General features: G+C 37.5%; 4 protein-coding genes across 7 annotated transcripts; all 4 read left to right on the top strand.

Moving 5' to 3' along the window:
• Positions 1 to 790: 790 nt before the first annotated feature.
• On the top strand, positions 791 to 2,484 carry LOC114739286 (E3 ubiquitin-protein ligase RNF185-like). 4 transcript variants are annotated; one of them, XM_028927338.1, is made up of 2 exons: positions 791 to 832; positions 1,413 to 2,484. In XM_028927338.1, the coding sequence occupies exon 2, from the start codon at positions 1,426 to 1,428 to the stop codon at positions 2,110 to 2,112; it is 687 nt and encodes a 228-aa protein (XP_028783171.1). In that variant the 5' UTR covers positions 791 to 832; positions 1,413 to 1,425; the 3' UTR covers positions 2,113 to 2,484. The 4 variants fall into 4 exon arrangements, with proteins under 4 accessions (XP_028783171.1, XP_028783169.1, XP_028783170.1 ...); XM_028927336.1 differs by lacking the exon at positions 791 to 832 and adding an exon at positions 991 to 1,067; XM_028927337.1 differs by lacking the exon at positions 791 to 832 and adding an exon at positions 1,159 to 1,211.
• A 4,801-nt stretch (positions 2,485 to 7,285) lies between these two features.
• Positions 7,286 to 8,803, top strand: LOC114739284 (probable galacturonosyltransferase-like 1). Its single transcript, XM_028927333.1, has one exon. The coding sequence runs from the start codon at positions 7,475 to 7,477 to the stop codon at positions 8,534 to 8,536; it is 1,062 nt and encodes a 353-aa protein (XP_028783166.1). The 5' UTR covers positions 7,286 to 7,474; the 3' UTR covers positions 8,537 to 8,803.
• A 6,150-nt stretch (positions 8,804 to 14,953) lies between these two features.
• On the top strand, positions 14,954 to 16,834 carry LOC114739283 (lysM domain receptor-like kinase 4). Its single transcript, XM_028927332.1, has one exon. The coding sequence runs from the start codon at positions 14,954 to 14,956 to the stop codon at positions 16,832 to 16,834; it is 1,881 nt and encodes a 626-aa protein (XP_028783165.1).
• A 1,567-nt stretch (positions 16,835 to 18,401) lies between these two features.
• Positions 18,402 to 23,571, top strand: LOC114739279 (uncharacterized). The gene is made up of 6 exons (XM_028927330.1): positions 18,402 to 18,894; positions 19,991 to 20,208; positions 20,384 to 20,560; positions 20,651 to 20,806; positions 21,035 to 21,311; positions 23,054 to 23,571. Exons 1-6 carry the CDS (start codon positions 18,501 to 18,503, stop codon positions 23,284 to 23,286), a joined length of 1,455 nt encoding a protein of 484 aa, XP_028783163.1. The 5' UTR covers positions 18,402 to 18,500; the 3' UTR covers positions 23,287 to 23,571.
• Positions 23,572 to 23,969: the final 398 nt, after the last annotated feature.

The raw sequence follows: 23,969 nt of genomic DNA, 5'->3' as shown, positions 1-23,969 counted from the left end.
TTTAAAATTAGTTAATAACAATTAATATGTAAAAAGTATAATTTTTTCCCAAAAATACCCTCATTAATAAGGAGAGGAGAGCATGAGAGAGAACCATTAAATTATTAAAAGAAAGAGAAGTGGAAGGGAGAGAGAGTGTGAGTTGGAGATAATAAATATGGGTAAAATAGTAAATCAACACAAAAAAGTAGAGACAACTTGTAAGTGTCTCTTATATATAGGAACATGCCATAAGCATCAAATGTCTCTTATAATAAGGAACAGATGGAGTATCACTTATAAAGGGATTTTTGTCATTTTTAATGCTTTATTTCTAATTCTATCTCTGATTCTAATTATAAGAGTCAGTTGACTGATCTGAGGAGATTAAGAAAGTAAGTTGAGTTAGTTATTTATCTTATGTGTTGTCTTTCTAAAATATTCTTATTAATCAAGTGTATTGACTAGAATTATAATTATTAGAAGGACTATCTTGAAAAAAATTAAGTAAATATAAGAGACAAAATGGATTGGGGTATTATATTTAGAACTAAAATAAAATTCAAACTAGGTCTTATATTAATGACAGGAGGTAGTATTAAATAAGGAAGATAAATGTAAAAATAAAAAGAGAAGAAATAAGAGGAAAAAATATACTAATTATTTAATAAGAATAAAAATAAAAAATTTTATGTATTTAATAATTTTCTTAATGTGTGAGAAATTATTATCAGTAATCCAGTGCAGTTTTCTATCCAGACCACTAATGTAGCGCCAGCTGGAATTATTCTCCGATTTTCTCGAAGAGTTCTCCATATGCTAAACCCAATGAATCACACACGTCCGGTCCATGGTAAAGGAATCTCGAAATCAATTTATTTTGTCGCTGTCGGTCACAATCTAAGAAATATTTTTACAAAAAAAATTTGTCTCCATTTACGGTATACTTTTTTTTTTTTGGACGGACTCCATTTACGGTATACTAAAGTGTCTCCATTTGAATAATACCGCCCACTTTTTGTGATTTGCGGGGATTCACCTTCTATTCTGGGATTCCAGGGTCGATTCGTCACTATCTTCTCCTCCAGGTCCGTAATTTATTTCTTTCTCCTCAATCTGTTTGCCCTTTCCTCAACGTCATTGCCCGCTTCCGATTCCGTCACTTCTCCTTGTAAAATTGATTATGATGATGAATCGATCTCTGGAATCGCGAGAATTCGTTGTGGACTAGGGTGTTCTTTTTTTCCCTTTTCTTCTTTTTTTTTTTGGGGGGGGGGTGTTCCTTGGTCATTAGAAATGGTTTTGATTCGGAAATACTACTATGACAACTAGCTTTTAAGCTCAAATGTTTTTGATAATATGAACGTGCATCTGTATGAATGTATGTGTATATGAAGGCTGTTATTTACAATCGGTTACGCTGGCTTTTGTAGGAATCTGAAGGTGATGGCAAGTGGGTTTGAGGAATCAACAAGCAGGTCGCCCCCAAGCCCTTCCTGCTCCAGCAACAGTAACAATGACACGGGCAGTTTTGAATGCAATATTTGCTTTGACTTGGCACAAGATCCTATAATTACTTTATGTGGTCATCTTTTCTGCTGGCCTTGTCTTTACAAATGGCTTCACTTTCATTCTCAATCACGAGAATGCCCAGTGTGCAAGGCCCTAGTTGAGGAGAAAAAGTTGGTCCCCTTGTATGGGAGAGGAAAGACATCAACGGACCCGAGATCAAAATCTTTTCCATGCGATAATATCCCTCATCGGCCAGCTGGTCAGAGACCTGAAACTGCCCCTTCACGAGAACCAAATCATTTTCCTCAACATGGATTTGGATTTATGGGTGGGTTGGGAGGGTTTTCCCCAATGGCAACAGCAAGATTTGGGAATTTCACATTGTCAGCAGCATTTGGTGGTTTTATACCATCCTTATTTAACTTCCAGTTGCATGGGTTTCATGGTGGGGCCTTGTATAGTGGAGCAGCTGGTTTTCCTTTTGGATATGCTACTTCATTTCATGGTGGCCATGCACATGGGCACCCTCAGTATGCAGGTCAAGGACAACAAGATTACTACCTGAAGAGGCTGCTTCTGTTTGTTGTCTTTTGTGTCGTTCTTGCGTTTATTTGGCAATAGATTGGATAGAGCTGAGAGCCTGAGACTGCTAAAAGATAATTAGTATTTCTCACACCTTTTGTGTGTGTGTGTGTTTTCCTGGTGACGAAGGAAATTGTTTATATCATACTTTCTTATTACTCTTGTAGTACTTTCGTTTTGAAAAATCTGTGAGACTTCATGCTTTTCTTGTGAAAATATCTAGAGTCCTAAGCAAGACGTCAGTTGCGGATGTGCCCTCTGTACACACTAATCAGGAGCTACTTTTTAAATCCACGAACTTTTGTGGTTTGGGGTTTTTACTCAGTCATTTTTACACTATCATTCGAGATGAATTTTCAAGCTTTATGTACTCATCACGTTGCTTGAATTTTAGAAGTACCCATTTATTTCGTTGCAATGGTTTGGAAGACAGAAAAATATTGGTGATAAGTACTGCGGCAATTATGTTTCTTGCGATAGTCTAGATTGCTTGTTTCACTTCAAATGTTGACAGTTGGATGACATGTGGAATCAGGCACCTTTGTTACTCGTTCTTTTAGCTTTTATAGTTATTTTTTCTCCAAATCCTTGGGGGTGGTTGGGTTGCTAGAGAGTTGAGGGGTTTTAATTTCTCAGTCTATTGTGAGCTGCTGCTTCTGCTTTATGGCCTTTGGACTCTGATTATATCAAATGATTATCATCGTTCATGATGGAAATACTCGAACTCTTGTTTTCTATAGAATTTTGTTCGTATTCTTGTTTAAATGCGATATAAAGCACTAACCTTGTGATTGTTAGTGTTCTTGATGAGCTTTCGAGGGGCTAGACTACGGTGACCAGAAACCCAGTGGGAAAAGAAACCCAGGTAAGTTGATTAGTGCGGTTCTCCCCATAGTCAGGCTGGCCTTGGTCACCACGTCTCAGGCGAATACGACCAGACGCTAGTGTAGTCATCAAACCCAGCCCAAATTTTGCCCAGTGTCAATTCCGCATTAATACGGTTAGGGCCGGGCCTCAGGCCCAAAGAACTTAGCTGAGGCGTTGATTGAACTGGCACATGGGCCAGGGTAATCCTCTGTTTTGTCCGGCAATGCACACCCCACCGGCGACGGCTTATTAATAAAGTTAAGTATTTTTAAAAAAGTTCAGTATTTGATTATTATGGGGTTAGTGTAATTTCCAATTTGATAATGACTATGTAATTTTGTCAACCAGCATGAAAACAAAAGCTGTTTTGTTCAATAATAGGTGTAGAATTGGGATCAGAGTGAGACGGGTTGCAAGCCAGGAATAATAATTTAGAAGTCTGCCATATGTAGCACATGGCTTGTGTAGGTAGCGGAAGTACTCTATTCCGCTGTGGGCCCACTCACCAGAACCCTCCCCCTCTCGCCTTCCGCATCTGTTTGATTGCTTTCATTCTTTGCCCCGCTTTGCGGTGTGGGATAAGTCCTTGTATTGGATACTTATAATTCTGTTTTGGAATCATATATTGGTACATGAACGAAGATTGAGAGCTGTGGAGGTTTGTAAATGCTGGTAATAAAAGAGAGTTAAATGGGAGAGTTGATCATCGTGGGATTTAAAAAATAGGTGTTTACTTGGACTGGTGTGAGAAGTGACTTATTCTATTATGTGTTTGGGAATGAGGCTGCCAAAATGGACTGAGAGTCTGAAACCGACATGGAATATTAATTAGTGTGAAGGGGTGCCAACTGTATACCGTATAGATTCCGTATGTAGACAGTTCCATTTTAATTTCTAATTAATGTGACTGCATGTGCACCCCCCCCCCTCTCTTTTAAGATGCCCCCTCACCCCCCATCCTTTTCCCCCTTTTCTTCTCCCTCTCAATTTCGTATCTTATTTTACTCTCCTGGTCCTTTTTTTATCGTAGAAAGAAGATATTTTTTTGTTTATTTATAAAGTATTGAGAAAATGTTTTACATAGATGTACAATTTTACGTTTAATTTATTATTGTGTTGACTTTATTTACATAAGATATAATGTATATTAAATATAGATAAAGTTGGAAAGTTATTAAATTTTAAATGAGAGTTAATGAAATTAAGGTTTTTCTTGAACTGTGTGAAACATTGAAAGTGACTTCTAAATAGGATGATGATAATATATATTTATATCATACCACCGACTCTGTTTTCATACTACTTCGAGTTATATTTATTAGATCTTTTAATCAAACTGCACAAATTAAAAAGAAGAAATAAAATGAGTTTATATTTTTATTTTGTCAAATATTGTCATGGCATTTTTAAAATAGTACCTTCATTACACTTAAACTCTGTGCCCAGTATATTTCTTTTAAGTAACATGGAGAAGATTATGATCTTGAAAAACGTGTTTCGGGGAAAAAAATATTAGTAAATGATTATGTATTAAAGACAAAAATTTTCTTAAGCCAGTCTTACACATAGCAGAGAAAATAGTAATAAATTTTCACCCCACACCTCCCCAGAAAAATTCATTCTGAATAGTGCCATATTTTCTAGAGTCTACTTGTCCTTTTTGACATATTGGATATACTTATTTATGATTAATAACTTCTATATATTAATTATATGTGGAAAAGAGATCTAGAATACGATTATAAACAACTTCTCAGATTTATAAAATAAAAAATAGATATACTAGAAAAAATTTATTTTAACTCACGTAAAATATATTTCTAAATAATTCTAAGCATGATTTCAAACGAGCGTCTACTCCTTGAACACCTTTTTGTTTCTTTGGTTTACGTTTTCGTGATGTTTTGAACATGGCGACCCTGAGACAACGAGAAGAAAAGTTTATGGGACGGTTCCTGATCTCATTATCCTTTCACAAAATATACAAATATTACGATGGCATGTCCTCCGAAAATTAGTACATGAGCTGTACGTTATTTTCAGAAACAACCAAATTAAACGCTGGAAAGAACATAAAACAAGAGGCAAGGGAAACCACACAGAAATAAGCAAGACGAAGGCGTGACCTCATCTTCAAAGAATAGTAGAATACGGTTACTACTAAACAATAGTTGAATTGTTAATGAGGCTCGCAGCATGCCAAACGTGATAAAAATAAAATAAACTAGCAAGCCATTTTTCTATGTTAACTCCTGAATTTTAAGCAGCAATGAACTGATATTAATTTTTTTTTAAGAAATATAGTTTAAAATTCATATTTGTAATAAAAATAACGCTAATATTTTTTTGTTGGTGTTTTAATTTGCATTTAGCTTTGCAACGCATATTCATCTATACCGCAAAAATATTGATTTAATTAGCATCTTTCGAAAAACATTGTACTTAATTTGTCAAAAAATATAATAAATTATAATTCTCAATTCATTTCATTCCTTGCATTTTATTGAAAGAACGAAGAGTCTGATTTTTAATAAATAGAGTACTGTACATTCTTTTATCAAAAATTATACTTCAAACCTACACTCTCATCACATTGGGGGAAAAAAGAAGAAGAAGAAGATAAATGTTTGGATTATAAGACCCTGATAAATGTCTAATTTTTTTTTTTTCATGTGTGGTTAGGTTGTCTCGTAGATAGTGGTAGGATGGATGCTAACATTATGTAACTACACAATTTAAATTGTTGGGTCCATGTGGAAGGAGTCAAGTTAACCATATTATTTTACATTAGATTTCATAAACAAACCATATTATTTCATAAGGATGTGAAGTCTACTTACGCCGACGGTTTGGTGGGCCATTGCTTGAATGGCTCCGTAAGTAAAAGTTGCCTGTTGCCTGTACTCGTGTTAATTTAAGTTTGAGTTTGAGTCAATACATAAATTATTCATCCGATCCTAAATATAAAATTTATTTTACAGTATAAATTGTACTGCAAAATAAATTTTATATTTAAGACCCGGTGAGTATATATATCGAGTCGCATTTATTTTCAAGGGCACATGGCAAATGCCAAGAGAAGCTCGATTTTACAAGCTTACTTTAAGGGCATATAAGCACGACATGATACCAACTGGTCATGTTCGGGCAACCATATATATAATTCACAAATAAAGGCCATGTAATCAATGAGGGTTCATTTTAAATTAATGACCAGTCTTCTTATTTTATTATGCCCACGGCCAAAGACTCCTCGACATCTGCCTTCACTACGAAGGGATGGAGTTTTCAACCACAAGAAAAGGCAGAATCATTAATATAAATACAGTAACGCTAGGAATAATTAATGTTATTTACCACAATCATCTCAACCCAGGCATATTCTAGTATTGTGACTGTGAGAGAGTTGTGAATTTGTGATGAAAATGTGGCGTAAAGTATAGAAAATTTCAAATCTGAACTCTGCTTAAAGGCAGTCTTATTTGCTCGTGTGTGGAATTATTAGTACTAGGAAGAGTAAAGAGAATGAGGCAGAAACTGGGGGGACACCATTAAGTGTGGGGGATATGCATGAACTGATGAGAATTGGACTGGGGTGGCGGTAGAAGGTAGCAATTAGATTTGGTGAGGGGGCGTTCTCAGTATATGAACATACAATTTTATCAAAATGAATAAATATAGGGAGAGATTTGGAAGGGAAGATTCGGTGGCTGAAACTTGGGTTTCAGGTGAGGATGGGATGGTTCACCATGTAGCAGAAGCAGAGAAGGGGGCTGAACACGAACCATTAACAAACACAAGGACGTATCTTGAGAGATGAATCCCCCAAAAAAGCCGTAGCACCAACGCTAGCTCTTTGACACTCCGCACTCTTCCTGTCACCTTCCCTTTGCCATCAAGTGCCGACATTTGATTGCTTCCTTTTATGACTTGAACACATATGCATTCCCATTATTGCGTCTTTCTTTGATCTTACATGCCAACATTTCATCCTTTTTAACCCGCGTTACTTATATATGGAAAATGAATAATAAGAGTGAGTCAGTCATTTCATTCTGTGGAAAGTACAGTGCAGATATTTCATACTTTAATTTTCAACGAGAAGGAGGGGGAATGGGGCATGTAAGGAGTAGTAAAGAGGGAGCGTTAATAATGTACAAGGTACATGGCCCCCGTGGGATGAATTTATGAGCATGTAATTGATTGCCTCATACAATGAGAATGGAGAGACTTCATCTCTCACACAAAAAGGGTCCCATGCTGCAGAATGCTAATCATGTCTTCCCTCTCAATTCTGAACTGTACCTAATTCTTCACTCTGCAGCCTGCCCTCCTCCATCCTTCTTCTCTCTCTCTCTCTGCCTTTTTCTATTTTCCTTTTTTCAAATAATTTATCATTTACTTACCCCCAAGAAAGCGTGTTTGAAACCTCACTCTCCAATTATAAGCCAACTCATAGATCCCCCCTCTCCCAATTCAAACTTCAACCTCAATCCCTCGTATCTCTCTCTCTCTCTCTCACCTTTGTACGCCAATGCCAATTCCAAATCCAACCTTCCTATTCCTTATCGCTCTCTTGCTCTTCCCCTGTTTGTCTTCCTCCACCCCCCACAATGCCGCAAAAGATACTTCCGCTTTCACTCAACAGTTCAAAGAAGCTCCCCAGTTTTACAATTCCCCCGACTGCAAATCCATCGCCGCCGATGACGACGATGACTATACCTGCTCCGATGACGTTGTCCATATTGCCATGACTCTCGACACCACCTACATTCGAGGCTCCATGGCAGCCATCCTCTCCGTCCTTCAGCACTCTTCCTGCCCGCAAAACGTCTTCTTTCACTTCGTCTGTTCCTCTAGCCCCTCCCTTCTTCGTTCTGCCATCTCCAATTCCTTCCCTTATCTTCAATTTCGACTCTACAACTTCGTCGACTCCACCGTCTCCGGCCTCATCTCCACCTCCATTCGCTCCGCCCTCGACTGCCCCCTCAACTACGCTCGCAGTTACCTGGCCAACCTTCTTCCGCTCTGCGTCCGGCGAGTGGTGTACCTGGATTCTGACCTGCTTCTCGTGGATGACATCGCGAAACTAGCCGCCACGCCACTGGGAGATAACACAGTTCTGGCAGCCCCTGAATACTGCAACGCCAATTTCACCTCCTATTTCACGCCCACATTTTGGTCCAATCCCTCCTTGTCGCTCACCTTTGCGGATAGAAAAGCTTGTTATTTCAATACAGGGGTGATGGTCATTGATCTGGAGCGGTGGCGAGCAGGGGATTACACGACGAAGATCGAGGAATGGATGGAACTACAGAAGAGGATGAGAATCTACGACCTGGGTTCGTTGCCTCCGTTTCTGCTCGTTTTTGCGGGAAAAATAGCTCCGGTGGATCACCGTTGGAACCAACACGGTCTCGGCGGAGACAACCTCCGTGGGCTTTGTAGAGATCTGCATCCTGGTCCCGTGAGTCTATTGCATTGGAGTGGGAAAGGCAAGCCATGGGCTCGATTGGACGCTAACAGGCCTTGCCCTTTAGATGCACTCTGGGCACCTTACGATCTATTGCAGACTCCATTTGCTTTGGATTCTTGAAGCTTCGATTCTTGTGCACTTTACGATCTACGCGGGCTCGATCGAGAGGGTAAAAGAAACCAACAGTGCAATACATGAAGGAGGGAGAAAAATAGTTGGTTTTTTGTGGATTACGTAATGCACGGCACAGATACGAAGAGCTCATCATCATCGATCAGCCACAAGTAATGAAGATGAGTGGGGTTCATCATCAGTTTTCCAGTGAGGGATCTAAGTGAGATGATTGGATCAAATAACAATGTATAGCAAAAGAGTTGCGTTTTACGGATGCGAGAGTTCAGGAACTATTATTTTTCGTATCGAAATTGTAATAATGAAGAGTTTGTAAAGTTTTTTTTTTTTTGGTATGAACAATGCCAAATCATATGCTCCTGTTCTTTTCGTTCCATTTTCCTCTTTGTTTGCTGTGAGATTAATGATTCGATCTTAATTTGGGTTTTCTTGGCCCGAATTATGTGTTCATACGGAGGCAAGCTTTATTCGAGGAATGAAGTGAGGTCTAAGCAAGGCCATTGATTTAAAGTGCTACCAAGTCGGTTTTTTCTGCGGAGAGCGAAATGAAGCAGAGCCCACACTTAGCTTTAATAAGGAAACACACCCACGTAACGTAAGAGTGGACAGCAGACAGGTCATGAGGAAGTTTGATCAAATTTTCATAATCCTCCGCGATACGTATTTGACCCAGTTTGATTGGGTACATTTAGCGACACGTCTTCAGTACCATGTTATTCCATTCTCTTAACACCTTACATATATAATAAAATTAATCATTTCTTTCACCTTTTTTTTTTTAAAACTTTTGTCAATAAAACTGATTAACTATTTGGAAAAATATTTATTTTTGGGGTTCAGTTTTATGATTTATCCATTATGTATGTATAAAAACAGTATTCGTTTTATATTCCTTTTTAATATATAAATAGTATTTTTTATTCCATGTTATTATTGTCTAGTACAAACATCATTTTAGAATAATGATAAAGGGTTACATAATATATTACTATTTCTGAAATATTTTTTAAATTTGAAATTCATACTTACACATTGTTTAAAAAAAAAAAAATTAGAGAGTCACACACTAACAGCCTAAGATTATAAGTGATATTGAATTCATAACCTTTTTACTTACATGCAAGTTTTTATGTCATTAGATTATAAGGGTCATTGGCCGCATTTTTTTTTTTTTTGGTCTGGGGAATACGTTATACACAGGAAGTTGCGGGAAAATATATGTTACTAGAAATTCTGAATGTTGGTTTACTCAGATTTTTTTTGGGGGGGGGGGAGGGGACATGGATAAACCAAAAGAACGCATCGAGAGGAGGATCTAAAGAATAAAATTACCGTTTTAAACTGTGGAAGGATGAACTTTTTAATGTCGTGCATGCACAATATAACGAGGAAGCAAGAGGGGGAAGAGAGAGACCTGGCTAGTTACGTTATACAAGAAGTTTTCATAGCGCAATTAAAGTCCTGTTCATTCCCTTTTCTGCCAATGATGTACAAGTTGACTTCCTTCTCTGTACTGGTGCCAAATTGCAAGATTAACACTGATTTAGGAACCCTACTTAATCCTCCCAATATCTTCATCATTTCCTTGCCCCACTTTCCGCCGTGGCATCAGTAATCCAAAGTACAGTGAATATAAAATATCTTTCAATTTCAACGCGTACGTCATTAATGCCAAGGAAGTTGCATCGATCGGGATTCGGGAGATCTATACTGATGAGAGCAATCCGCTATGTAATATTTGCTACTTCCTTCACAATTATGAGCTGAGGATAATGTTATGAAGATTCCTTTATGACGACCAACCCCCCCCCCCCAAAAAAAAAAACTGTCACCCGAAACTATTGATGAAAAATGAAATTTGAAAAATTAAAACTGAACTACTCAATAATTTGATTCCTCTTACTTTATTAGATTATTTTTTCTGCTTTTCAGTGTTTGTGTAGACAGATGTGGTTGGAAAGCAATTAATAATTAGTAAATGTATGTGACGTCCAATAGTGAATTGAGTGACGACTGAACAAAAAACAGGTGTCGAAGGTTAGGTACGGAAAAAAACAAATGACACCTATGGCATTTAGAAATTAACTGAGGGTGAGAGATTATTTTACACACCTTAGTATGAATGACCTGGCTATTTTTCCATTTAAAAACCTCGTTTTTCTAAAAACTGCTTTTATTGAACGATATCTTTGGGGAAAAAAAAGATGTACATAAAATAACCATTCTACTACCTTCAGTTATTAATATAAAAAACTTTGATTTTTAATTTAGTCATAAATATAAGATTCTAATCCACTTTATCTCTCATATTCATCTATTTTTTTAAATTAGTTCTTATAGTATTAATAGTTCTAGTTACTACTTTTAGAAAAAATCACTATTTATTATAAATACCTAACATAATTAATTTTTTCAATTTACTCAAATTAGTTTATTAATTTTTATATTAAAAGACTGGAATATGTGAGAAATATTCAAATCTTAAAAGAATCAGAGTGTCCCCCGTATGTTTGGACCCAAAAAAAAAAAGTGTCCCCTGTACGAAGCGCAAATGGGCGGGAGCGCCTGCATCTTGTTGCTTTGTTGACTTTTATTTTTGCGTTTCCCTTTATAATTCTTAAGAAGTAAGAAAGCCAGCTAACAATGGCAGCAAGCGAATGACAAATTAAATTCACAATTTACATTTACAAATTAAAATAAAAACGCTAGCATGATAACTATTTCTAGCTGGTATAATTATACGGCAACAATGTTAATTCTCACTACTTTCTCTAGTTTTCATATTACAAAGCATCTTCAACTGTTTTATCAGAATCCAAGCAGATAAAATAAAATTATGAAGGTATATAATGCATATGCTTCAATTTAAGGTGGCGAGATTTTGGGGGAAAAAATTAAGGTGATGATAAGGAATAAATGGTTAATCCATGGGGGGTTTCAAAACTGAATAATGCCATGATCATTGGGTTGCGATTTGCCGAGCTGGGTGATCTTTCAATACACACACACACACACACACACGGGAATGGAATTAATTGGATGTTAAATTATGTGATTAGCAGAAAGCAATGGCCAACAATAATCACGTGTTTTTTCCAATGTGTGTCGGCAAAGTAAGAAGGGAGACGCGTGGCAAGCAGTAAGTGAGGTAAGAAGCCGTACTTATGATGTTTTGGAAAAGCATAAATGGATCCTGTTGCTTGGAACTCCCGGTTTAGTTCAACCCGTCAGCTAAAAAACAAAACACTGCTACTCTCTCGGCTTCCCGCTTCACCCCTCTCATGCCTCTTTGCCTCTTTAATTATTCGCGTGGGACATCTCGCACTACTCATCCCTGCAATTTTCAGGTGCCGGATGTACTACATTGCATAGGACTCCCAAAATCCTATCATGTTTCATCCGTCCTTTTCCTTATTTTTCCTCAGTTGTTACTGCCTGTGTATGTTCTTTAACGATGCTGTTAATTACTACTGTATGTTTGCCTACTCAAATTCTCACGATGGCCTTCCAATGATGATCCGGGTCCCTATAATGCAGATCTGTATGATTCTGCAAGAAGGAAAGGAACACTTTTGATGAGCCATAATTGAAAGAACCTAATTTCCGTGCACCTAGGGCATATCTGTGATGAAACGATACGATCGAGCTTGTTCCTGCTCGGCTTTACACGTATGGACCTTTGACAAAGTAGTACCTCATGATTTGAAGGACCACCTCGTGGTTCATAGTATTCAGTAAAGACTAATGAGCTTAAAGTTTGCTGTCATGTATAAATCTGCTCGTCAGTGGACCTGCATCATCGTTTACAACCACTTTTCTAACTTTCATGCAACGACGGTTCCATCTCATTTGCATTACTTTCTATTAATTTCTATATTTAGACCCCTTTCATAAGAATGCTAATTTCTCGGTCCCCCCCATCTTATCAAGCAACATTAATTTTCTCCTACGTAAACCAAAGCCAAATGCTTCGTTTTTTGGGTCATTACTTCTTTGATTTCTTCATTCTATCAAATTCTCCAGGGGGAAAAAAGTTCGCACTAGTCACTTTTCTTTTATCTCTCTTTTTAATACCTCCATCCAATGACCCCAAAAAGCCCCTATACTCGATTATCGAGAGGGAGAAAAAGGAGTTGTTCGTACTTGCAACTGTTTTCCAATATGCTGAGCTGTGCAACGCGGATGGAGATATGACTTTCAAAGCAAAATGAGGGGGAAAAAAGGAACAGAAAAAGAATTCAAAAAAGATGCGCAAAGCGAAGTCCTTTGTTTGGGAATATGAAAGCCGTCCAATTGAACTGGTCCATGGTCCCCCTCGTAATGTATAATTTTAAAAAGTCATACATTGGATTATGCCGGATTGCCAGCGCATAGAACATGATAACATGATATATGGTATATGTTGAACATGATAACATGATATATGTTACATATAAGGGAAGCAACCCGATCTTATACAATCACACGATAATTAAACGTAGAGAATGCATTTGAAGAGATTCAGAGAGCAAAAAAACAAATTGGAGCAATGGATTCCGTACCTAATTATAAAATGTAAACCTCTTGTACATAATCACATTCTTTTTATATCAGACAGTCTCTCTAAATGCACTCTTGATATATGCACTATTGATAAGCAAAGCTGAACATGGGATGTGCAATTTTCCATCAGCAGCTAACCTGAATAGCAAGTCAGCATCTTGTAATATTTATGCAACGGTTGAACTTCTGTGAGACATTGGCATATATATGTTGCTTGCATTGCAAAAAAATACAACAGTTATTAATTAATTTGGTCTTTGACCAATTCTATTTATGATTCGTGAAATCCCATGATCAGTTGTGTGTGGCCACGATTCCAGTCTCTGATATTGACGACAATGGATATCTTGATTTTTATGAATATCAGCCGATGTTTTCCGTGCTTTCTATGTCCTTCTCTCCCTGTCCTTGTTTTTAACAGAGCAGAGTCTTGTAAGAGACAGAGTTTGGTGTTCTGATGTTTAGTAGTTTTGATTTACTATCATAAAACTACTGGAAAGGGGCTCTATGGAAATTGCCGTTTTGCTCATGGAAGTTCATACTTAGCTTGGATCCACCCATTAGATGATTTGAATTGAAATGGTCTAATGAACTGAGCAGCATTTATGGGCTTTTAGTTTTCTATCATTCTTGTTCTGATAGTCGATCTCCAGAAGAACTAAAAACAATGAGCCTTCAGGCCCATTCCTTTCTGGACATGATCAGCTTTTTACTTGACGAAGAATTCTCCCCTGAAAATACCAATCAATTAAAGGGATTCGAGATGCACATTAGTCCATGAACAAGTCTCTATGATAAGGTAATATATTTATGTCCCCCTTGCGCTATAATATAAAAAGGTGCGCTTTCAATGAATACCTTCTTCTTATCGTGTTAAAGTCACAATCAAAACAATAAAAACAACTTTCTTAAATGGGACAACACACTAATTTCTTCTTGATATGTATTAAAAAATTAGTTTAATAAAATGAACTTAAAAGAATAGAAGATGCCTCAAGAATCGTAACCCATATCTGTTTCGATTGAGTTTTTTTGTTTACGCGTACCGACACGCATCCAGTTCCTCAACCCGGCCGGCTTGGATGCAGGACTTTGCGTGTAAGCAGTTGAAAGATGTGATTGATTACAGGATTCTGTCATTTTCCCTCCGATGTATTCGTCTTTAAGGCCACTTCCACTCTCTTGTAGTATTTCGATTCTTTTCACATTATTACTCATAACATCTCTGTTTTTTCAGTTACTTCCTGTAAATAAATTCATAAACACTAGGTTTATTCATGATGATAAATTCATTGGGCCCCTGGATTTAATTATTTGCCTGTATTTTTTCACACTGCCCTGTAAATTCTTGAAGGCTTGTTCAAACCCAGGTTGGTGGACAACAAAATGATGACAAATCAACATAAACTAAGAAAACTATAATAAATCGTGAATAATATAGCACAACCCCTTAACTACACCTAGTGTACTAATGCATGGTGTCCATATCTACTTGCCACTGAAGTCAAACTCCAATGGGTCGCAACAAGAAAGCGCCATTCAAAATGACATATTTGTGCATTGATTTTGCGCATAAAATAATTAATTTTCTTCTGTATACTTTTTGTCTTGCATCATAATATTTTAAGAGACCAAAAACCGAGTCAGGTCTTTCATTTGTATCTGTATTATCGCTCTTTGTAAATCATATAACGGACCTAGTACGCGAAACTGCGGGCCAGGTAGGAGTATTATTATACTGCTTCGAATTGGTCAGCAAAATTTTGACATCACTTGTATATGTATGTATATGCCTATAATATATCTGAAATTATCATACAAATGGTCAAGCTTCCCATCTAACGAGTAATCATCTTCGAAAGAATGACAAAGTTTCTCATACCTCTCTTCATTCTGTACTTTGTGTCTTTCAATGCTAGAGCAGAGCAGAATTACTCAGGAAATTCAGCGCTCAACTGCTCCATCAACGATAAAAACGGGCCTTCCTCTGCTTTCCTTTATACCTGTAATGGCCTGAGCAAATCTTGTCTTGCCTTCCTCATGTTCAAGTCCCAACCTCCTTACAACACCGTCACCTCAATTTCTAATCTGACATCATCAGACTCAGAAAAGCTCGCAACAATCAATGATGCTTCTATGTTCACCGTGTTCCCAACTGGCAAAGAGGTAATTGTCCCTGTAAACTGTTCCTGCAAAACCACGGACTATTACCAGGCTGATACCAATTATACCTTGTCCACAACCCAAACTTATTTCGTAATAGCAAATGACACCTATGAGGGATTGGCCACTTGCGGTTCTCTCTTGCATTACAATCCATATGGGGCATTAGATTTGCATGCTGGCATGCAATTACATGTGCCTCTCCGATGTGCCTGTCCAACTCGGTCTCAAATCGCCAGTGGCATCAAGTATTTACTAACTTACCCGGTTGATTGGGGTGATAACGTATCTTCTCTTGCTACAAGATTCAAAGTGAGTTCAAGTTCTGTACTTGACGCTAATACGATTACCACACCCACTCTTTATCCATTCACAACTATTCTGATTCCCTTGCCCAGTGAACCTGAGAGCTCAACCACCATAGTTCACCCTGGTCGACCACCGACCTTTTCTCCTCCTGTTTCCCCTAACAAAAAAACCAAGTCAAAAAGGAAACTTTATGTTGCTGTTGCCGCCACAGGGGGGTTCGTGCTGGTTGTGTGCGTGGTTTTATTTTCTGTGTTTCTATTGAGGAAGAGATCGGCGACTTTCGTCGAGGGAGGTCAAATAAGGAAAACCAAATTTAAGTCTTCGGAAGAAATTCGTGATGAGATTGCAAGCATTGAGCATGTTTCTAAAGAGTACAAATTTCAGGAGATAAAGGAAGCGACCGAGAATTTCAGTTCAAAGAATAGAATTGGTGGCTCTGTGTATCGGGGATTGTTTGGCCAGGATATCTTGGCTGTCAAGAAAATGAGTACGGATGCGTCAAAGGAAGTGAATATGCTGAAGAAGATCAATCACTTCAACGTCATAAAGCTGCAAGGGTACTGTAAAAACGAAGGCTTCTTCTACCTTGTTTTCGAATACATGGAGAATGGCTCTCTCAGAGAGTGGCTAGGAAAAAACGTACCAATGGGGCATCAAAGTTGGGCCAAGAGGATCCAGATCGCTCTGGATATTGCCAACGGACTTCAATATCTTCACGACTTCACAGAACCTTGTTATGTTCACAAGGACATCAACACTAGCAACATTCTACTAAACAAGGACGCCAGGGCCAAGATTGCAAATTTTCGTCTTGCAAGAGAGTCGGAGGGGGATATAACGTTAACTTGCTCATCACAGGCGGTGGGAACTAGAGGCCACATGGCTCCAGAGTACCTAGAAGCAGGATTGGTTAGTCCCAAAATGGACGTGTACGCCTTTGGAGTTGTGTTACTGGAACTGATCACAGGGAAAGATTCTATCATTGTACAAGCTAGAAGTGAAGTAATGCTTTCTACGGTCATAGGATCTGTCGTGGCAAAGGACGATGCAGAAGCCGATCTTAGTTCGTTCATTGATCCTAGCCTTCGGGGAAGCAGTGGGAAAGCATGTGTCATTGAGCTAGCTGAAATAAGTGTGGCCTGCTTAGTCCAAGAACCAGCAAGGAGACCAAGCATGGCAGACATAGTTTCTAGCTTATTAAGGATACAGACGAATGTGCCTCCAAGAATATCTCCCACCATAAATAGCAACAGTCCACGCATGGGAAGGTAAAATGACTGAGAGCTTCACCTAGCTGATTCTGTTAGCACTTTTGCTTTAGGAGCTATTGTGCAAAGTACAGAGCGTTGTCCCAAAGAAATGGATTCAGATAGCGTTGTAGTTGATTTCTTCCAACAAGGAACAGAGTAGTAATTGTTAATTGCTGTAACAAAGAAAATTGTACAATCTGTAAGCAGAGTTTCTGGATGAATCCTTTCTTAGTACAATACATCTCCAAAAGCTTATGGTGACGAAACGTCAGAGAAGTTTGTCGTGAGAACTGAGAAGCCACGGCAGACGGCTACTCCTGCCACTCTCACCCCCTTCTTGTATATCATACTTGCTGTGGATAACATTTAATTTTACATGAGATTTCATAAAATATCTTTTCAATCATTTAATTCTAACACAGTTTTATTAATCTATGAAAAATATTAATATTAAAATTTTAAATATTGATAGAATATTATTAAATACAGACATATTGACAATATTTTTTTAAAAAATAACTTGACTCAAAAAAAGATGATTTAAGGCTAATGCTGTTAGGGTTCTAGACTAAAAATAGAACTAGTTTCAATACCTGTTATTTTGATGAGCACTCAAAGCTTGTACCGTTTATATATGATTTGAACAATCCATATTTAAAATATTTAATTAATTATTTTTAAATAATTTTTTTTTGAAAGAATGATAACTAAGAGATTATCATTATTTTAGATTCTATACATATTAAAATAATTATTTTGAATAAATAAAAGTAAAAAAGAAATAAAATTTGAACCATCCAAATGAGATATGAATGATTTAGATATGATGAGTTTAGAGTGCTCATTAAAAGGATAAGCATCGCTTCCACTAAAAATAAGACGGCACATTCCATGCTCATCACAATAATGAGCATGGAGCATTTATTGCAATTTGGATCATCCAGATTGATTTTAGATGTTCAGATTAAATTTAAATTTTTTTATATACTTTAATCAATTTATTATTTTAATAGATACAGAATATAAAATAAATATAATATCATAATTAACATACTCCTCCGGTCCTAATTATAAGACCCAATTGACTTATTTGAGGAGATTAAGGAAGTAAGTTAAGTTGGTTATTTATAATAAATAAGTGTTGTCATTCCTAAAATATCCTTGCTAATTAAGTATATTGGCTAAAACTATCATTATTAGAAGGATTATCTTAAAAAAAATACATAAATATAAGAGACAAAATGGATTGGGGTCTTATAATTAGGACCAAATAAAAAGTCAAATGGGGTCTTATAATAAGGACCGGAGGAGTATTAGATTTTAGAATAAATATAATATCCTTAAAAAATAAATTTATTATTGAAAAAAATTATATATTTAAAATTTTAAATCTGAACTAGATTTTAAATGGTTTAGATTATATTTCAGTGATCAGTATATGGTAGCTGTGATGAGCACAGAACCCCTGAAAATAGTTTACAAAATTAAAAAATTAAAGTAAATTCTGCGAATCAAGAAAAATGCTTAACCCCGCTGAGGTAAATTCTGTTATATCTTCCTGCCTCCGCAGGGCCCCCGTTTCTTGGAGGGAGCAAGCTACTCTTCGTTTCAGTTGAGCCTAACATCATTCTGGATTCTAATAGTATCCCGTCCTACCAATTCTCTTTACTAAGTGACTTTTGTCTTCAATGTTCGACAACAACAGCAACGTAGCGATCTCTGTTTTGGACGAGGAATCGGACGACCATGGTCGGATGCGGGCCCGTGCACGACGGAAGCGTAAGAAACTCCTGCACAGAGGCGAGAACGGGTTCGCTCTACGACTGCTCAGGAAGCTACTGAAATACTGGATGCTGCTCATCATTATTCCAGTTGTGGGTTTCCTAGTATTCGAGGCTTTCATAATAGGCACGAAACCTAGCTTGATGGTGAGCTCCCAGCGTGGTACGCCGAATGAACCGTCTCAATTTAGCTTGGAATTTAACAAAGTTGATCAAGCTACACCCACATTGGGGAAAGATCCGAAGAGCAATTTGAATCGGCTTGATCCTACTACACGTGTTATTGGCGGTGTCCGACAGCGTAAGTCGAGAAGTTTTCTGCCCCACCCCCCGGGGGGAATGAGACTCTGCTCTTCTTTCTTTTTCCCGTTTTGGTTTAAATGGACTGGATTATACTCGTCATTGTCAATTTCTGGACTTCGGTTACCGTTAAAGTCTGATTCTTGCATCTTGGAACCACTGATTTTTCTTGTATGTTATCCTGCCAAGCTTATCTTAAAGTAACTAATTTTAGATTTTAGTCTATCAATTATGGGCTGTTCAATGAAGTTCGTGATCTCACGCTGAAACTTTCAGCGGATTTGCACTCGAGTTACACTTTAGTCTAACTTCTATGAATATAACTACAAGAGTCCTTGATATATCTGCTTAAGCAGCCTTTTGGCATTGTTTGTTAATCTGTTAACAATTCCCATCCAAGGTTTGAATCTTTATTTAGGCTCTGAGGAGCTGTTACCCCTCCAAAAAAGAGTTCTGTCCATGTCAGTGTGCTGGGCAAATGTGCCAAACATTTTAATTATCATTTTTTTTTGCAGCGGTTATATAGATTTAGTTTTGTATGAGTGTTGAGTTGCAGTTGTGTTTGTGGTATAGGTTGTGACGGTTTTAGCCATTTCTGGTCACATGTACCAAACACCAGTGTCAACTCCTGATGCACTTCTCTTGTGCTGTAATGCTGGGGATTTCATATCACCTTGCATTAACAGAGTGATGCAGTTGTGACTAAAATACTATCCTTGGTCCGTATCAGTGTCCAATTGTCTTAGCATTTCTGCTTATGATATGCTTCTTGTCACTTTACATATATGAATTTCTACAGTTTTGCTCAATAGCTTCTAATGCTACAGTAGTTGGGTGAAGCTTCTTTAAACAGGAAGTGAAGTGTGATATTTTATAACCAGACCCATTGAATCTGAACTGCCTCCTTTTTACTGGTTCCGACAAGTCAGTGTCATCTGAACGGTTCAATATGCATTTGACCCTGGCCGTCTCTGTGCTTCTTTCTCTAGTCATCATTCCTTTCCCATTATCCCCAAATGGTTCAAGATTCATTTGTATTAAGATGTGTTAGGCTTTCAAAGGAGCACCTTACATGACACGTTAATTGACCCTATCAGGTTGCTTGAAGCTCCTACCACCTGAAGAACTCGAACATTTGGATATTCCTGCGGGAAAAGAATCCAGAGGCCCTGTTAAGAAAGTTTTATACATATCAGAGAGTGACACATCTTTTGCAGGAGGGAATACTGCCTTGTCTCAACAGCATCCAGAAGTTACAAGATTTAATTTATTTACTGGAAATCAAACACTTCATGAAAGGGAGAGTAGTTTTGAGGTAATCAACTGTTGCTCAGTATTTTGATGGTGTGGGATAATTAATCTAAGACATAACATGGATTCTCCTTGGATTTTCCCCCTTTCTTGAAAAAGAAAGATGAGTCTACACTTTAGCTACTTTCACTACTTTATATGTTTGGCTTTAGTTATTTACCCTCTGCTTCTACATATAGGTGAAAGAAACGATGATGTTACATTGTGGGTTCTACAGTTCAGCTGGAGGGTTTAAGATAACTGATAAAGATCAAAGTTACATGAATGCTTGCAAAGCTGTAGTGTCTACTTGTGCATTTGGTGGTGGAGATGATCTATATCAGCCCATTGGTATGTCAGGTGCATCACTTAAAAAGGTTAGTTATGTACTACAAGAGTTTATTACTTGTAACGTTAAATAGTAAAAAAAAAAATCTTATCTTCCAAATCTATTTAGTGGCATGCAGGTCTGCTATGTAGCATTCTGGGATGAAATCACTGTAAGAGCACAAGAATCAGTGGGCCACAGAATTGAAGAAAATGGATTTATTGGCAAATGGCGTGTTGTAGTTGTTAGGGATCTTCCTTTTTCTGATCAGAGATTGAATGGTAAAGTCCCCAAGGTATCATTATCATGATTTTGGCTACCTTCTTCTTCTTGTATATCATTTGTTATACTTGGGAAGCTTATTTAGGTTCAAATGCAAGTTGTGGTTTTATAGCTTTATTTCATTCTTGTCCCCCCTCTCCTTCTCATAAACTCCAGTTCTGCCATCATTATTATTTTTATTCTCTCCTAATACTTCCCTTCATTCACTTAATAAAATTTTATGTGCTGAGATATCTTTCAGATGCTAAGCCATCGCCTATTTCCTCAAGCTGAATACTCTATTTGGGTAGATTCCAAGTCCCAGTTCAGGAGGGACCCCTTGGGCGTGCTAGAAGCGCTTCTTTGGCGCTCAAATTCTGTAATTGCCATATCAGAGCATGGAGCTCGTGGCAGTGTCTATGATGAGGCTAGGGCTGTTGTCAAGAAAAACAAAGCCACACCAGAAGAAGTTGAAGTGCAAATAAATCAATACCACAAAGATGGGTTACCACAAGACAAGAGATTTAATGGCAGGAAAGGTATGTGCTGCTTTAGAATATTGTTTCATGAGCTAACATAAATTTAGGTAACATCTTGATTGCATTCTGTGTTATTGTTGTTGCTTCATATTATCATTATGATAGATCACGGCTCTCTGTAGCCCACTGAAATTGTGGTTTGCTAGTCAGAACATCTTGCTTTCACTATTTAAGTCATTAGTTCAAATTGGCAGTAATTAACCCGTTTAACCTGAGCATTGTTTTAAATTAAATTGAGATTTTGGAAATGCTCAAAATTGAGGCTTTATTCCACTAATTGCAATGATTGGATAGAAGGGGTTATTTAATGAGTTATTTAACTGAGATAATCTTTGCTAATCTACCCCAGAAACTATCATCTTTATTCAGTCAAAATAATCGAAATAAAAGCTGATCTTAACTGATTAAAATGTTTTTCAATTTTAACATGTTTTGTTCCATCACGGTGAATGAGTTTCTTTGGAATATGCATTACTGTCATGTTATCACTATATACCTTCATAGGTGTGGATATGCAAATTCTTAGTTTCTGTAACAGCTTGGGCATCCACATCACCTCACAAATCCTCAAGGCCAATGCTCTAAACTCAGCATTGACATTGCTTCTCACGCCTACTAGGTCATCAAGTTTCTTCATAAAAATGTATGGTAGCCTATAGTAGATCTTCCATCAACCACTGAGCCAGCCCAATGGGCTTTAGCATAAACTTCTAGACCTTGCACCCGCTTTTTCTTTAAAGAACAATCCTCTACCTGGTGGCATTTTCAGATGCCTCAAAATTTTATTCACTGCTTCCATGTGCTTCTCTTCTGGTTTACTCATAAATGAGCTCACCACACTTAGTGGAAAGCTAAGATCTGGCCAAGTATGTGAAAGGCATATTAGCTTTCCTATGAATCTCTGGTGTCTGCCTGAAAATAACATTGCATTGTTCAATGGATTTAATAGTCAAAGCTGATGATAGGGGACACATATTTGGCTAAGATGATATTTTCTAATTTACCCAATAAAATATCACCCTTATCAGTCAAAACAAATAACATAAAATCTGATCCTAACTAATTAAAATTATAATAGAGAGGATAACTTAATAATAAGTTAATTATGGAACCTATCTATTGGCCTATGTAGCGGGCGTTATTGGGCTGCCAACAGGGAATTATAAAGGGTTACATTTGTAGCCTACTTGTTAAGGTGAGGTTGATTGAGCACTGGTGGAAAGGTGCACAGAGATTCCATTAGGCATGCAGAGTAAAATCATGTAGTCAGAACTTCTGGAGATGCCTTATGGTGAGAACCTCCCCAGTGATATTATACGTGCAAAGGAAGCTGAGTTCTTAGTGGGGATATAAGGAGAGATGTCAGCAAGTTATTGTAAAACTAAATACGTTGGGATTCCCCCAGCCGGAAGGTATCTTACTCTTGAAAGCTCCTTAGTCCCAAGATCCAGGCATTAGTTGTAGTGCTTGGGAGATTGCAGAAGTGATACGTAATTGAATGATATAATCAGTTGAGTGTGGGAGCAGATGTTCCCAAGACCGCCTTAAGAGTTAAGAACAAGGTGCAGTCATGCTGAATTTAATGTAATTCAAGTTGACCAAGATTGCTGGGATTTAGCTTCACCTTTAATGACAGTTGTCTTGTATGCATGCATTCTTCCAATTTTGACTTAAGTGGTATATTTTTTTGAACGATATCTGTTAACAAGCTCCCATATCTGGCCAAAACTTGTTTTGTGCAGCTCTATCCGAGGCTTCTATTATCGTGAGGAAGCATACACCACTAACTAATCTGCTTATGTGCCTCTGGTTTAGTGAAGTGGTTCGGTTCACTTCTAGGGATCAGCTTAGTTTCCCATATGTTCTATGGCGGTTGAAAGCATTTCAAAACGTCAATATGTTTCCAGTTTGTACCCGCAAAGATCTTGTCAACAGCATGGGCCACTTGCGCAAGGTCAAGCCTTTGCAAAGTTGATTCTACGTAAATTGGAAGAGAAGCGATGCGTTGCTTCAATTATCAATTCGAAACCCGTTCTTAAGATTTCATTTCTTTGATTTCATTAGCCATATGAGTTAGATATTTGTATTGAACTAGATGTTACCCACTGCGGTAATGCAGGGGGAAGAGCATTCTTTTTTCTTTATTCTTCCTTTTTTGTTTTGGCGAAACATGTCTTCTTTAGGCTAATTGGATTTGTACAGTGTTATGAATTTAACTTACATATAAAAATTGAGTGGACGAGAGTAAAGGATTAAGCATAGAACTAAGATGCTTCCATTATTTATCTTTTTAATCTGTAAACAATAAAAAAAAAAAAACAAGTTGATGTGTGACATTGGTGAAACGTGACTGACTTCCTCAGCCTCCCTTCTCATCGTGAAAAAGAAAAAGTGTTGTGGTAAATAATAGGAATTGCCCACGAGTTTGTACATTTGTCTCGCCTCCTCCGTTGTTTACTGGTGCGAAGACAATATGAAAATCTCATATTTATGTAGGAACTGTGCTATGGCTTTGATTAGGCACTGGCGTAGATCGACGCAAGCCTAATTGCATCAATTTAGGGGTGGGAGGTATCATAACTAAAATCAAGATGTATAATAACAGTTTCTTTGTTTTCTTTCTTTTCTACTTCGTCCTTAATGATTCACGTAATGATT

Source organism: Neltuma alba, unplaced genomic scaffold (genome assembly GCF_004799145.2).
Source record: "Neltuma alba isolate B1F8T4 unplaced genomic scaffold, ASM479914v2 tig00013860_pilon, whole genome shotgun sequence".
Classification (NCBI taxonomy): domain Eukaryota; kingdom Viridiplantae; phylum Streptophyta; class Magnoliopsida; order Fabales; family Fabaceae; genus Neltuma; species Neltuma alba.
This window is presented reverse-complemented; position numbering and strand designations above follow the sequence as displayed.

Excerpts from the sequence above, each read along its gene's own strand:
- LOC114739284 (XM_028927333.1), top strand. The coding sequence starts at position 7,475 with ATGCCAATTCCAAATCCAACCTTCCTATTCCTTATCGCTCTCTTGCTC.
- LOC114739279 (XM_028927330.1), top strand. The coding sequence starts at position 18,501 with ATGTTCGACAACAACAGCAACGTAGCGATCTCTGTTTTGGACGAGGAA. Across the intron at positions 18,895-19,990 it reads TATTGGCGGTGTCCGACAGC|GTTGCTTGAAGCTCCTACCA; the intron begins GTAAGTCGAGAA and ends TGACCCTATCAG. Across the intron at positions 20,561-20,650 it reads CAGGTGCATCACTTAAAAAG|GTCTGCTATGTAGCATTCTG; the intron begins GTTAGTTATGTA and ends AGTGGCATGCAG.
- LOC114739286 (XM_028927338.1), top strand. The coding sequence starts at position 1,426 with ATGGCAAGTGGGTTTGAGGAATCAACAAGCAGGTCGCCCCCAAGCCCT.
- LOC114739283 (XM_028927332.1), top strand. The coding sequence starts at position 14,954 with ATGACAAAGTTTCTCATACCTCTCTTCATTCTGTACTTTGTGTCTTTC.